The sequence below is a fragment of the Daktulosphaira vitifoliae genome, unplaced genomic scaffold, assembly GCF_025091365.1.
Source record: "Daktulosphaira vitifoliae isolate Bord-2020 unplaced genomic scaffold, ASM2509136v1 Scaffold_4, whole genome shotgun sequence".
Classification (NCBI taxonomy): domain Eukaryota; kingdom Metazoa; phylum Arthropoda; class Insecta; order Hemiptera; family Phylloxeridae; genus Daktulosphaira; species Daktulosphaira vitifoliae.
In genome coordinates, this window is record NW_026099575.1 from 26,985,242 (window position 1) to 27,001,377 (window position 16,136).

Below are 16,136 nucleotides of genomic sequence, written 5' to 3' on the forward strand. Positions count from 1 at the left end.
AATTTTTTTTTGAATAAGTAAGAACAATTTAATATTAATTAAAAATTTAGTAGATACTACAATAATTATTTAACTAATTACTAAAATGTGCAATAAACATTATTATACAACTAAAATTTAATTTACATTTAACATTAATTTAACACAAATTAATTTAAAGTCCAAGAACAACATTCAATAAAATGTAAAAAATAAAAACATGTTAAATGAACACAGACTAGCTTTCGTTTAAATAAGTTAGTGAAAATATACAAAGCAAAATAAGGAGGAACAACACAAAACAGGGAAATTTAAAGACATATATACTTCAATCCAATACACTTTTAATCATCAGCCTAATTTTAATATGTACAAATGAAAAACAATAATTTCAATAATAACTGTTTTGTTTGTTTTGTACAAAGTATTTTTAAAACAATACTTTTTGCTTTTTATTGCTTACGACCAGATTTTACAAATTATAAGAATATTATTTAAAGGTATAATATAGACTATGAATAAAACTCATAAAAAAATTAATAAATTTTTTTTTTACTTATAATTCTGATCTGTTCCATAAGCTACATCTACTATTAGAGAAAATAAATAAATACAACTAAGAATTAAATTACCAGAAATAAAAATAATAATTTAGTCGTATAATAAAGAAAGTGCTAGTCCTACAATTAACAAACCACAGTATAATGTAAAAATTAAAAATTTATTACAACAGTCTAGCATAATACTTGAAAAGAAAAAATAGAACAAATAAATATTAACCGAGAATCATTTATAAACTAATTTCTTTTAAGAACATATTCTTTAATAAATATTTAAATGGGCATTTCAAATTTTACTCCTAAATGTTGTTCCCGCGCCAAATTAACAATTTCTGATAACTTAACAGCTAAACGTGCTGCTTCATCAAGATTATCAACAGGTAAAATTTTCATCCCAGAACGAGCTATAAGAAGTTTAGCTTCATCAACATTAGTTCCCTGTAATCAATTTCAAGCAATTCAAATTATAATTATTAATGGTAAAAAATTTAATTAATTATAAATTTTCTTATATTATTTTAAAAGAAGTTGTGTAGAACCTTTTGAGTATAGGATAAGCTAAAATTACTGTAAATCTAAATGATTTAAACTTATATAAAAATTGCATAGTATTTCAGTACACAAAGTAATTCTCAATGAAGCATTACAGTATTTAATTTTTTTTTATTTAGTTCAATGTTTTATGAAATTTTGAAATTAACACCTTAGGGTTACTTCAAAAACCAAATATGTGAAAATATTTCTTACAGAATTTTCATATAAATTAGGGATCACTCAATTTTATTTTTCTGAATATTAATCAAGTAAATTAGCAAAACCACTAAATACTAAATACACATTTACTATATTTTTAATTAAAAATTTTATTGGTTATAACAAATTTAATAACAATATATAAAAGTATAAAAAAAATTTACCACAATACTCCAATTAAAATTTACATACAATCTGATGTCACTCAAAAAAGATCTTTTCTTACTTAAAGTGATTTTTTATGAAAAATAACAATTAAGAAGTATCATTTCATTAGGTTTAAAGAATTTATTCAAATAATGAAATAACATTAAAAACAGTCTCTAAATTTGTAGATTTTCCAGATAAAATGAAATAATGTATCTTATTCCAAACTTGAATATCATTATTATCAATGAATTTGGTTTAAAAAAAATGTTTACTTATAAATGTTTAGTCATCCCCTATAAAAAAAACCTGAGTGTGTTAAAGAAGACAAGAAATCTTGTACAGCTTGGGGAATAAAGTCAAACTGTGATTCCTACACATAAAATAAGTATAACATATTCCCGACCATACATTACAATAGTTTAATTTATTTTTATTTTTTTTGCTTTTGTAGATCCTATTATAGAGATTAAAAATATATATTTACTTGTAAACGACAAATAATTGGTACATTAAGATTTAATTCTTGAGCTGCAGCAATTATACCTTCAGCAATAATGTCACACCTCATTATTCCTCCAAAAATATTAACCATAATAGCACAAACCTATTACAATATAATTGTATTAATAAGTAATAAGTATTTATTTCAATAATAATTATTAAAACCTTTGGGTCTGAGGTGATAATTTTAAAAGCTTCTTTTACTTGGCTAGCAGTAGCACCACCGCCAACATCCAAGAAATTAGCTGGATTTCCACCATGTAAATTAATTATATCCATTGTTGCCATTGCTAAACCAGCACCATTAACCAGACATCCAATAGTTCCTAATTATTCAATAATGATTTTCATTTATAACAATTACTTTTTAAAAACAACTAATTTTTTTTATTTACTAACCATCAAGAGCAATGTAGTTTAAATTAAACTTTGATGCTTCTACCTCTTTTTCATCTTCTTGAGTCCAATCACGTAAATCGAATAATTCTTTTTGCCTGAACTCAGCATTATCATCAAATCGAAATTTAGCATCCAAACAATAATCTAAAAGAAACAATTTTTGAATAAAAAAATTTATAAACAATATATACAATATTTACATCCACCAGAAGAAATGCTCTCAGCATATGGATTTACTTCAATAAGAAGTGCATCTTTCTCAAGGAAAAGATCATATAATTTTAATAAGATATCTGCAGTTTCTTCTTTTTTCTTAGACAATCCTACTTTGGCAACAACATCCAAAGCTAATTCTTTTGAAATACCTGTTACAGACATTTCTTTTTTTAATAATGTTTCATAATATGATTACTGTGAATATTAAAGTAAAATTCTTATGGTTTTTGACATTTTTTTTTTTTATGTAATTACATACTACATCCACAATTTTAGTAGCATGGATATTAATTTAAAGCACATTTGAATTACTATTAGACAATATTTGTTAATTTAAATAAAAATACTTTTATGTTAACTTAACCAAATATAAAAATATATATATACAGTTTTCCACCACGATCATTCTTAATAACTTTTAATACATTAAATACTTTGCATTAATTTTTATTTTAACAATTTTGATAGTTTTAAATTACGTTAAATGCATATTTTATATTATTTGCCTCTTATATAAAAAAATAATAATAATTAAGATTATTATATATTTTCAAAATTTTAAAATAAACATTTTTTACAAAAAAAATTTGATGGGTCAATTACGAATAATTACTTATAGAGTTACAAACATTTTAATACATAGAGAGGATATAGCTCTTATATTTATAATGCATATGCTTTTAACGTATTTCAAAACTTTCTCTATACAAATGATAAAAAACCATTTTTGTTACTTATTTGCTTTTGGATATAAGACACAGAATTATTTTTATTATTTTAAAATAATAATTATAAATAGTTATTAAAAAATTATTTATATATTTTATACCTTTTGTAATATCTATAGGCATATAAAATATAGCATTTGGATTTTCCGCAGCAACTTTTTCAATATTTACACCTCCTTGTGAAGATGCTATTAAAACAGGACCCTTAAAAATTTAACATTTAATAATTAAATACCACTGGAAAAAATGTTATTAATTAAATTTATTTGATTTCACAGACTATTTACTAAATTAATTTTTTAAGTAAAAGTTATAAAGAAATTCTTTTTATAAATTTATAAAACAAAATTATAATTGTCATAATTAGGAACACTTAACATTGATTAAGTTTATATAATGATTGCAATAGATTGAAAGGATGTGAATACCAAAACATACAATTTTACTTTTAAAGTAATCATTACAATTCATAATTATAGCACCCATCATAATTGTTTACTTACTTTGCTAAAGCTTCATCTGAATATTTATAGTATCCTCATGTAATTCCACCACAGTAGTATAATCATATAACAATTTATTAAGTCAAAAATAATTAATACCTTTTTAGTTTTTTTATTATAAAATATTATGTTTACACAACATTGGAGACTAATTTTTGAAAAATGGATGAATCAAAATACAAAATTTTTTTTTTATATTTTAGGTATTTCCCTATCAATAGGTATATATATTTTTTTAAATCTAACCCTTTACCTACCTAATTATTCAATTTTGGTAGACAACTTTAAAGGCTTTGATGTTTATGATTTCTTGATTATCATATATCTTATTCATAGATTGCAAGAAGTTAAAATAGATTAGGTTTACATCTAATATAATAATTGTAACTTTGAGGTGCCCTCCTTAGCGGGTCACTGGTCTCGTCGTTACTTTTATAAAAGATATATATTCAATATTTGTTATTATAAATGCTTTCTCTCTGTGCTTATATGATGTGGTAGATCATGTCAAGTGGAAGTTTAGGATAAAAGTGACCAACCCCAAATAGTTGAGATAATAAACAAAAAAAAAGGAGAAAAAATGCATTCTCTTTGTTGATGATCTCAAATTATATTTTTCTATTTAAATTCTTGATGATTTTGTTAAAATGCAGTTTGATTTGGATAGTAATTTAATTGGTGTCAAAATAATGGTTTAACTATTAATACAAGTTACATTTACTCAGATGAAGATTAAATATATTAAATATCAATATCAATTAATTACTGTTATTTAAATAACAGTTGTTCATCACTTTTTAGATCTTGGTGTTTTTTTTTCGAGTAATTAATTTTTTTCTAAACACAGATCATTTATTTTTAATAATATTTCACATACTCTTGGGTTTTTAAGACATAATTGTGGTATAATAAATAATATTAATTGTTTAAAAACTTAATATAATGCACTGGTAAGGTTCATTCTTGATTATGCATCAATTATATGATCACCAGTATACTAAATAGAATCAATTCAAAATCATTCTTTACGCATGATAAATTAAAAATCAAAAAACTACAAATACATCAAAAGATAAGTTGCTCAAACATTTGAATATGTCTTCTCTTTCTTGAAGGAAAAAGTTTATTAACGTATGCTGGATTTTTAACTTGCTAATAATGGATTGTCCAGAATTATTATGTTTGATAACATCTAATGCTAATCTCCATATTCAATCTACATTTTATACTTCGTTTCAAAGACAAAATTATAATTTTTTATCTCTGATCAATAGTATGTTGAACACATTTAAAAAATTTTGGTTTTTTTCTATGTGAAATAGTTCAGTTTAATTGTAATGTTACTTAAGTAATTATTTTTTTATAATTATAAATTTTCATTGTTTTTATACATATTTTTAATTTAAATTGTAATGTTTTTGTATTAATTATTCATGTTGTACTATTTTACTCATTTAAAAATGAAATAAAAGTAAATAAATAATATAATTCGGTAGGAAGTGCACACAATGATCTGGATGAGCTATTCATCCCCACCTCTCTAACAACTAAAACTGCTTTTCTGAAGATCAGTTATAATTAGTTAAAAATCAAATTTTCCAGTTTTTCTAATCAAAACTGATTTCAGAAATCAAAACTGAAATTGAAACCACGAAAGTATCAAACAGTTTCAGTCCTTGCTTTCTAGGGCAGAGTTTCTCAAAGTGTGGTCTGCGAGCCCATATCAGGATTAGGTCTTCAAAACTGTAGGTCTTTAGATGGGGGTCCGTGATTCATTTGACTTTGAGAACCTCTGTTCTAGGGTACTATTACTTTCAGACTGACACCTTAAATTAACATAGGCACATTTTTCTATATTTAAAAAAAGATGCCATAATTATAAATTATGTTTGTCAAAAAAAGATTTGGTATTAAAATTTAAGTTAATATGTCCTAATTTAATTAAAATAAAAAAATAGTTATATAAAACTTTAGTTTAATTAATTTTAGAGTACATGCATCCTTTCAACCAAAATACATAAATTTAACACTTAGAAAAATAATGTTACCCCAAAAGCTCTTTCCATCATTACAGCAAAATAAAATTCTTTTCTTGCATAAATACGTTCAGCTACCATCACAGTATTGCAAATTCGACCTTTTTCACCTGTCTGTTTTGTAATCAAATAATCTCCTAACATTTGACTAGATATTTGATCAGCTTCTTCAGCACTAAATTATTTATACTTATTAAAACACTGATTATTAAGTTTATTTTATAGTTTTAAAAAAATTATTATTTAACTTGATAAAAATTAATTTTTTTAAGATAAATAAAATGTCTCTAATAAAATATATTACTATTTTAGTATCAACTAAAAAATGTTTAGATATGAGTATTAATTTTATATCATAAATTATTATGATTTAATTCTGTAAATATTATATGAATGGAACATTAATTTCTTGTTGATTTTTCACTTATTACCAAGACCGAATTAAGATATTGTGGGGCTCCTAAATTAGAGACATCATTTAAACTTCACTTCGAAGTAAATATCTAAAGCCTGAAGTTTTTAAACTCTTCTCTTTTGTGTCTCTTTAATCTGGACCTTATAATCTTTATAAAAAAATTTTAGAATAAAAATTATAGTAAGACTAATTTAGGAATAATTTAATATGCAAAAAATGTTGTATTTTTCAATAATTATGTTCACAATTATAATAATCGATTATGATTATATTAATAACTATTTAAGAAAGAAGGTTTTCATTACAGTACTTACCTTTCAACCATTTTAACACCACCCTTAAAGCCTTTTTTAAAATGACCTAATCCACGTCCACCAGCTAATACTTGTGCTTTGATAGCTATATCAGTTAATCCTAAATTGTTCACAATATCAGCTGCTTCTTTACCAGTTTTTGCTACACCAAATTTTGGAACTGGTATGCCAGCCCCTTTTAAGAGTGAATAACTTACATGTTCATGAACATTAAGATGACGACAAGGTTGCTTGCCTTTCCATTGTGGACTTGCTTGCAATGAAACAGCAAAAAGCTGTAGAAAAATATTATAAGAATAAATATTAATCAACACACACAGATAACTAAATAAATTAACAAAGGAATAATTCACCTTTGGACTAGTTTTTCCTATTGTTTCTAGAACATAAGAACTCTTGGTAACTAAATTGCTCATATTTTTATTCCTAAATAACAAGTTTTATAAAACGTCTGAAATACTGTTCAATAGAATATATGTTAAAGTATAGTCTAATTCTTGCCCTTCAGAGAATTAAAATTTGAAAAATTTTGTCATTGATAGCCCAGCAGAGAATTCTGTCACTAATGATAAGATATCATGAAATATACCAGTATGAGTCACCAGTCATCCGGACACTGATTACCAACATTACATTAGTCAAGTAGGTGCGTTATAAGAGCGGGAAATTAGAATAGGCGTAACTTAGTAATTAGAATAACATATTCTGCTAAAAGAAATATAATATAAATCGATAATTGATAATATTTAGTAACAAATACACCGTTATCAAACATTATATGATATATAAGTGTTCAGTAAGTAAGGAAACGTGTTTCTATTGTTCTCATTGTTTGTAAAAATTAACCTATTTCCTAACATACTGAACACTATATATTATTGAGTAAATAAATCAGTCATCAAATTAAAACAATGAAATATAATTACAGATATGTAAAAAAAAATTTATTAATAATAGAAAATGGATTCAAAATGACAACTTCATCACAAAAAATTAACTTCTTCAACTTAACTTTTGAAAGTGTTCCGGAAATACAGACACTTTTATATATATATATATATATATATATCTTAAATGTAATGCTTATGTAATGTACTTTATTATGGAAAAAAAAAAAATTTCCAACTTTATTTTGTTTTTATGGTAAAAATGTCTACCGTATTCTACATTTTGTGTTAAAATTTTTGATTTTGTATTTTATTTTATTTTAAAATACCTCACAATAGTTTTTGAGTTAGGAAACAATTTTTAAATCATTTGAATTTTATGAAATTTTTTTGCGGACCATTTATTTATAATTAACAACAAATTATTATCTAAAAAGTTTTGCGTCAAGTCCTTCAATTTTTTTCACGTTTACCATAAAAGTAATAACTGCTTAATAATTTTTTATAAATTCTTCAAAAAAATTACNTTTACCATAAAAGTAATAACTGCTTAATAATTTTTTATAAATTCTTCAAAAAAATTACAATATTAAATTATTAAATATCAATTTCATACTACGTTGAATTGCTTAAATAGATATTTATTCATAAATTATACTTATAAATCAACTACTAATTAGAAATAATGATAGAGATGGGAGTTAATTTTGCTTTTAGAATAATCAACAAATTTCTTAAAATTAAAGACTATCTACAGATTTTCATCGAAGCCTTTTTTATGATAACAATGCACAGATATAAGAAAAATGAATAAGCAAAAAAGAGGATCAGGAAAATGTAGTACAAGTTATCAATGATCATGATCAAAATGAAGTCTAAACCGTAGTCAATAAATGATCTTCACCCATTGCTTGATTGCCATGTCCAACTAGTGAAAATTCATTAGCCATAGTAATTTGAATAACACAAACAAAAATAACATATAGATGGCTATATAGAAAAATTGTAATTATTGACGAATTACATTTGATAAAAACACGGTCCCGAAGAACTTCCAAAAGTTGTTATCGATCAATAATTTTCTTGATTAGATAGTTTTTTATTTTATCAACTAGTTAAATATGTGTATTACCATTTAAAAAAAAAAAACCCAGCAAAGGGGGGTCGCGGCACAGTGGTGACGTGGCATAGTTGGATCAAGTATAATGATATCTGACAGTGATTAAAATCACTATCAAAAAAAAAAACGCTTCGATGCAAATCTTTAGATAGTGTTTAATTTAAAAAAATTGGTGTATTATTCCAAAAGCTACATGATCTGCTAGTTCCTTATTAATATCCTGATTAAGATAAAGTATGTCGAATGAAAAAGAGATTATAAAAACTTGTATTCATCCATACGCTTTTTAATAAGTTATAGCAGTGTAAAGTTAAAAATGTAAAAAATAAAATCGAGAATTTTCACACAAAAATAGCATTTGGTAGCCATTTTCACCATGAAGGCAAGTCAGGAGGTCAAATTTTTTTTTTCCATAATAAAGTACATTACATACATACAAATCTTTAATATAAGATACATAAAAAAGTGTCAGACTTCCGGAACACTTTCAAAAGTTAAGTGTAAAAGTAAATTTTTTGTGAAAAAGTTGTCATTTTAAATCCCCCCCTGTGGGCAGGTTAAGTGTCAGATTTACAAAAATTATATGCTAAATGATAGGTAAAGATATCAAGCATCTATAAAAATTTTGTGATCCATACATTTTCCGAAAAGTTATAGCATTATTAAGTTAAAAATATAAAAAAAAATTATTTTACAAAAATCGTAATTTTTTATTAACTTTGATGTCAACTTTCACCACAAAGACAAGTCCAGAGGACAAATTTTTTTTTTCATAATAAAGTACATTTCATTACCTTTAATTTAAGATACATATAAAAGTGTCAGACCTTCCGGAACATTTTCAAAAATTAAGTTGAAAAAGTTCTACTTTCTATATGCATTTTTTATATTTGAAGCCCCCCCGTATATAGGGAAATGGTCTGAATTAAAAAAAATAGTATGTCAAATGAAAGATGTATATAAATACTACTTCTCATGAAAAAATTGTATTGATCCATACATTTTTTAAAAAGTTATAGCACTTTAAAGTAAAAAATGTAAATTATAAAATCGAAAATTTTCACACANAAAAAACGTTAGCACAGTGGGGCCGAGGCACAGTGTGGACGAGGCATAGATGGGACAAGTATAGATGATATCTGACAGTGATTAAAATCACTATCATAAGAAACGCTTCGATGCAAATCTGTAGATAGTGTTTCCTTTAGAGAAATTGGTGAAATATTTTAAAAGCAACATGAACTCTTATTTCTTTAATTATATCCTGATTAGTAGTTCTTTGATTTTAAAATATAATATATGAATAAATACTAATTATAGNAATATAATATATGAATAAATACTAATTATACTTTTTAAATTTAGTATGAAATTGTGAGGCCAGCTATGATGTATGGTTCATAGTGTTGAGTGGTTGATAAAAAAGTAGAGCAAAGAATAAGTGTAGCAGAGATGAGAATGCTTAGTTGGATGAGTGGAGTGACTAGAGAAGATAGGATAAGGAACGAGCATATAAGAGGAAGTATAGGTGTTGCGTCAATCGTGGATAAGATGACAGAAAATAGACTTAGATTGTTTAGTCATGGTATGAGGAAAGAAGAATTGTAAGCTGTAAGAACAGTTATAGATATGAATTTTGAAGTAAGAAGATGTAGAGGAAGATCAAAAAAGAGATGGAGGGATGCTATTGAATGCGATTTGAGGACAGCTGATGTGAGAGTAGAAGATGTGGGAGATCGTGTCAAGTGGAATCTTAGGATAAGGGTGCCCGACCCCAAGTAGTTGGGATTAAGGCAAAGAAAAAGAAAAATATTACCAGATATTCCGGTGGCAATTGACATAATATGATTGTTATTTCGGAATGTACAATTTAGCGTTTAGTTGGGTTTAAATAATATAGCGTCAAATCAATTACCTACTCTATCGGTTGTATCTCAATATACACTACACTTTAATGATACAATAAATAAATAAACTCACACATACACACATATGCATTTATAACATTGTGTCTAATGTAAGTATAACATGATAAAAAGTAACCGTAAAATGAAAAAAATGGAATATAAATTTTATTACTCATATTAAATGTAATGTAACTCGAAAAATATTTGTTTAAATGAAAAAATATAAGATTATATTTTTATTTATAATTGTCTTTTAAACAACTTTTGTGCGAAACTTTTTTTTGTAAGTTAAATATTTTTTTTTGAGAAAATTAAGAAAGCTCATATTTTTGAACTTTTGCGAGGATTTAAAAAAAAAGCTCAATTCCAATCTTGAGGACTATTAGTATGTCATTATACATATTTTAATTCAACTTTTAAAAAAACAAAATTTTTTCCGCAATTTTTCCTTTGTTGACAGGCCTAGATGTCAATTTTAAACTTGTAATTGAGCTAAAAGTTATGGTAATATATTCAATTTATTTTACTATAAACTTTCATAAATCTTTATCAAAAATTTTTCATCAACTTTAAAGAACCAAAAAAATAGGTTAAAATTGAAAATTTGGACTGATTATTTTTAACATATTAAAAATCAAATCAGTAATAATTTGAAAACAAATTTTTTTTTCTTTTAATTATTATTTTATATATATAATTAGTAATAATATAAAAAATTAGAAGTGATAGAAAAAGTCTACTTGGAGATTTGAAAACAAAGCGAAAAGTTGATTTAGAAAAGGATATTTTTGCTTCTGATGAAAGTTCCTTGTAGTCCAGTGCATTTTTTTATAGTAACAAACAGTTTTTATTAAAAATTATTGTATCAAGCCCTTTAAATTTTTAAACACATAAAAGTAAAGTAAAATATAACTTCTTTACTATTTTTATAATTTCTCCGTTTAAATTATATTATTAAATTATTGAATATCAATTTCATACTAAATTTAAAAACTATAATTAGTATTTATTCATATATTATATTTTAAAATAAAAGAACTACTAAGCAGGTTATAATTAAAGAAATAAGAGTTAATATTGCTTTTGGAATAATCCACCAATTTCCTACTTTAAAAAAAAAAAATTTGGTTGGGAATTTTTTCTGCTATTTGTCAAAATTACTCCTTCGTTGACTAAAATTAATCATTGAACAGAAAATTTTATGAGAATTAAAACAATGTTTAATGTATTAAGATAACCCAACCAATCAATACAATTTTTTCATGAGAAGTAGTATTTATATACATCTTTCATTCGACATACTTTATCTTAATCAGGATATTAACAAGGAACTAGCAGATCATGTAACTTTTGGAATAATCCACCAATTTTTTAAAATTAAACATTATTTAAAGATTTGCATCGAAGCGTTTTAGCTTCGATGCGAAGCTGAGAAGGTATTAATTTTACCATGATGTGTTTTTTTTTTTTTTTTGTCTGTTGCCACTTTTCCTCAGCTCTCACTGGACCGATTTCTTTCAACAATACATCAAAAGATCACAAATCGTATCTAGTTGAAGATATTACCCTTAAAAATTGAACAATTTTCCCTCGTTCCCCGCAAATGGGGGAAATATCCAAAAAAATTACAAATTTAAAAATCGACAAATTTTGTCATTTTTTTCACTTTTTTTCCTTAAAACTTCCATAACTTTTTCAAAAATTAACAAATCAACATAATTTTTTTTTAAACTAAAACCTTAGATATTTTCCTTTCATTTGATATAATTTTTTTGAAAATTTAACACTTAACCTGCTCACTGGAGGGGATTTAAAATAGCAACTTTTTTACAATAACTAAATTTTTCAACTTAACTTTTGAAAATGTTCCGGAAATACTGCGTCCTTTAAACATATGTCAAATTAAAGCTTATGTCATGTACTATAAAATTTAAAAAAAAAATTTGTCCCGGAGACCTATCTTCTATGCGCAAATGGCTACCGTATTCAAAAATATGCTATTTTTGTGTTAAAATCCTGGGTTTTGTATTTTATTTTATTTTAAAATATCTTATAAGGGCAATACACTGACTTTCATGAATATTAAATAATTTAATTGACNCTAAGGGCAATACACTGACTTTCGTGAATATTTTATAATTTAATTGACATAGAATAAAGTTCATAACACATAAGAAATTAAACTTATTAGAATTTTTTTACTTTCTTAAAGTCCAAAAAGTAATTTTTAAATTTGAGTTAGCTTAAATAGCCAATTTTATAATGTAGAGAAAGCAACGAACAATTGTCAAGTCGGTAATACTTGCATCTATCATGCTTACGGTACGAGATTCAAATCAGTGTGCGGCAACTAATACTTTGCATTTTTTTTGAGTTAAAATAAAATTTTCAATCATTTGATATTTATCTCGTTAAGATTCAATAACTTCAATAAATATAAAGGATCCTATCACTATAGTCTCCCTTCGTGAGAAGAAATTTCTTATTCATGTTAATATTATTTTACTATGTGGTTTTTTTTGTGNATATATTAAAAATAAAGATAATGATATAATTAACCTATTTTTTAATCGTTTAAAGTTGATTTTTGTGAATGTTTATAATAAAAAAAAATTATTAATTTTACCATAACTTTTAGCTCAATTGGCAAGTTTGACATTGACATCATTAAATAGAAAATTTTATGACAATTAAAAAAATTGNTTTTTTGTGGCTACGATTTATTTTACCAACCCTCACTAGACCTACTTTTTTGAACGATACGTTAAATGATTACAATTCGTATTTAGTTTAAGTTATTACTCTTAAAAATCAAAAAAATATTCCTTATTCAAATAAAAAGTAGCTTAACCAGCTTTTTCCATACAAACAATTAATTTCTAATATTTATAATGTATTTATTGTCGAATTAGATTTGATATGATAAAATTATTCAACTACAAAAGTAAATAATTTTACTTTGTANTTATAGTAAATTTATCAGAGTAACAAATATTTTTTTGCATTTTTATGGTAATAGATAACTTAAATAGAAGTAATAGTAATAATTTCCTAGTAACTTTTAATAGTAAATTTTAATTTACTTACACAAGAGTTTTTAATAATATTCTTTATTTTTTAATAAATAAAGTATTATTCTTAGTAAAATATAATGTTTGATTAAAAGGTACTTTATAGATAAATGCTAAAAACAATTGTTTAAAATATAAATCGCTATCATAATATAAAAATACAAATACATTAAAATATTATAAAATTTATATTGTTATTATAATGGTCGAATAATAATATTTAGATTGTATTGTTTAACAAGAGTAGGAAAATATAAATTACGAAGTATTTTTAAATTAAGGATTACAAAACATTTCCAGAAAATCATATGTAAAATGTTAGAAAAATATTGTATATATATATCATATGATCTATTAACATTGTTTAGCTTTTTAATTATTTTATAACGAAATTTTAAGGAATATTTTCTCAAGATAATTTTAGTACATATTATCAATATTATCAAAAATACATGTTAGACTAATGTTTACAAGAATATTTTATATTTCTTATTTCTTATTTTATTTACTATAATATTGATAATTATTAATGCAAGATTGATACACTAACTTGCAGTGTCGTATTTACGGGGATCAATGTCAATATACTCATCTTGACCACCACCAATTAATATAAAATTATGGAAGTGGAGAAGTGAAATTCCCGCTATTCTACATGCTGAAAGTTATCAGGACTTCCATAAAAAAATTCTAAATACACCATTAAACTCTTTTATCATTTCTATATCTAATGAACCGCCTGTCGATTTCCCAGTAAAATTTAAATTAAGAAAACAAAATATTTTTACAAGCCCATTTAAATCGATTTATATAATATGACAATATTTCAATACAATATCAATATCGATATTATATCCATAATCGATAATCATTGTGAATTCCTAATAAATATATACATACAATAAAAATATTTCAATAAAAAATAAAAATTAGGAACATATAATAAAAAATAATTTCAATTTATTCAGAAACAGCTGAAACGTAAAGCCATTGCCTGTGGTATTTATCTCGTTGGGCTGTCGCACGACGGCCTCTTATTTAGATTGCTGACGCCGTCATGTCTATAACTATTAACAAAGTTTATAATCAAGTTAATCGTAATAATAACACAAATAATCAGCTCTCGCCGATTGTGTTGAATAATACTGCCGATGGCTAGAAAAATATTCCCAATAAAAGGCATGATTCTACTTCTTCAAACTCAAATACTGGTTCGCCTCCCCCAATCACTTCTAGCAAAAAAAGTATTAAACTATTTCACTCTTCAAACTGCTATGAATTACTTAATAATGAAAATGATGTTGAAATTACATATAATCAGGATCCCCCTGAAAATAATTCGGAACAACCAATCAAAATCCCTCCCCCTATATTCATAAAAGGTGTGGAAAACTTCACTGATCTTTACACGGTTCTTATTGAATTGATTGGAGTATTCAATTTCATATGTAAATCAACAGTAGATCGCCTTAAAATACAAACAAAAAATCGAAATTCGTATACCCAACCAGAATAAAATACTCGGGGGCGAGAAAAAGGAAAGATTTTATTTCAAGGGAGTGATTGTCTACCCTCAACCACTTTAGCAAAGTCAGTATTACTATTAGTGATCTAGAAGTAACCTTATTTGTGTGGTCTACTGATATATAATAGAATTATATAAGAGAAGAAAAATATTTTTGTTATTTAGAGCAAAAACGTTTAAGGTGGTAGCTCATAATAATATTTATGATCAATAGTAAAAATAAAATAAATCTAATTTTTAATAACAACGTAAAATTATTTTATATTTTTTCCAAAAAAAAATTATTAATCGTGAAAAATATTTTTTATAATTTATTTGAACAGTAAAATTTGCTTAAAAGAATAATAATAATAAACAAAATTGTTTATTACTCAGCAATATGAATAACAAGACAATAATTAATTTTTAAAACTGCCATAACTTTTTCAAAAATGACCAAATCAATATAATTCTTTTTTATATAGATGCATAATATCATTACCTTTCATTTGGTATATTTTTTTCATAAATTTAACCCTCAACCTGCCCACAAGGGGGGATTTAAAATGACAACTTTTTCACAAAAAATTAACTTTTTCAACTTAACTTTTGAAAGTGTTCCAGAAATACTGACACTTTTATATATACCTTAAGTTAAAGCTTATGTAATATTCTTTACTTTGGAAAAAAAATTTTTGGACTTTATTTTGTCTTCACGATGAAAATGGCTACCGTATACTATTTTTGTGTTAAAATTCTCGATTATATATTTTACATTTTTAACTTTATATTTATATAACATTTTGGAAAATGTATGGATCAATACAATTTTTTCATGAGAAGTACTATTTGTATATAAAGAGTGATTTTTTTATCATAACCCACTCAATTACTTACAGAATAAATATATTTAAACATTTTTTTTTTGATTATCTTTAGTTACACATTATTCTTGAATTATTAACTATGTAATACTTTTTAAGTTCATCCCTTATGCATNCTTTATAATTTCTCCGTTTAAATTATAATATTAAATTATTAAATATCAATTTCATACTAAATTTAAAAACTATAATTAGTATTTATTCATATA

General features: G+C 24.4%; 1 protein-coding gene across 2 annotated transcripts; it reads right to left on the bottom strand.

Annotated features, from left to right (window-relative positions):
• Window positions 1-681: 681 nt before the first annotated feature.
• On the bottom strand, window positions 682-7,128 carry LOC126904069 (succinate--CoA ligase [ADP-forming] subunit beta, mitochondrial). 2 transcript variants are annotated; one of them, XM_050682719.1, is made up of 9 exons: window positions 6,908-7,127; window positions 6,555-6,829; window positions 5,838-6,000; window positions 3,388-3,490; window positions 2,543-2,707; window positions 2,343-2,486; window positions 2,109-2,269; window positions 1,927-2,046; window positions 682-977 (listed from the first exon to the last, which is right to left on the bottom strand). In XM_050682719.1, exons 1-9 carry the CDS (start codon window positions 6,968-6,970, stop codon window positions 813-815), a joined length of 1,359 nt encoding a protein of 452 aa, XP_050538676.1. In that variant the 5' UTR covers window positions 6,971-7,127; the 3' UTR covers window positions 682-812. The 2 variants fall into 2 exon arrangements, with proteins under 2 accessions (XP_050538676.1, XP_050538675.1); XM_050682718.1 differs by having other exon boundaries at window positions 6,555-7,128.
• Between the last annotated feature and the right edge of the window lie 9,008 nt (window positions 7,129-16,136).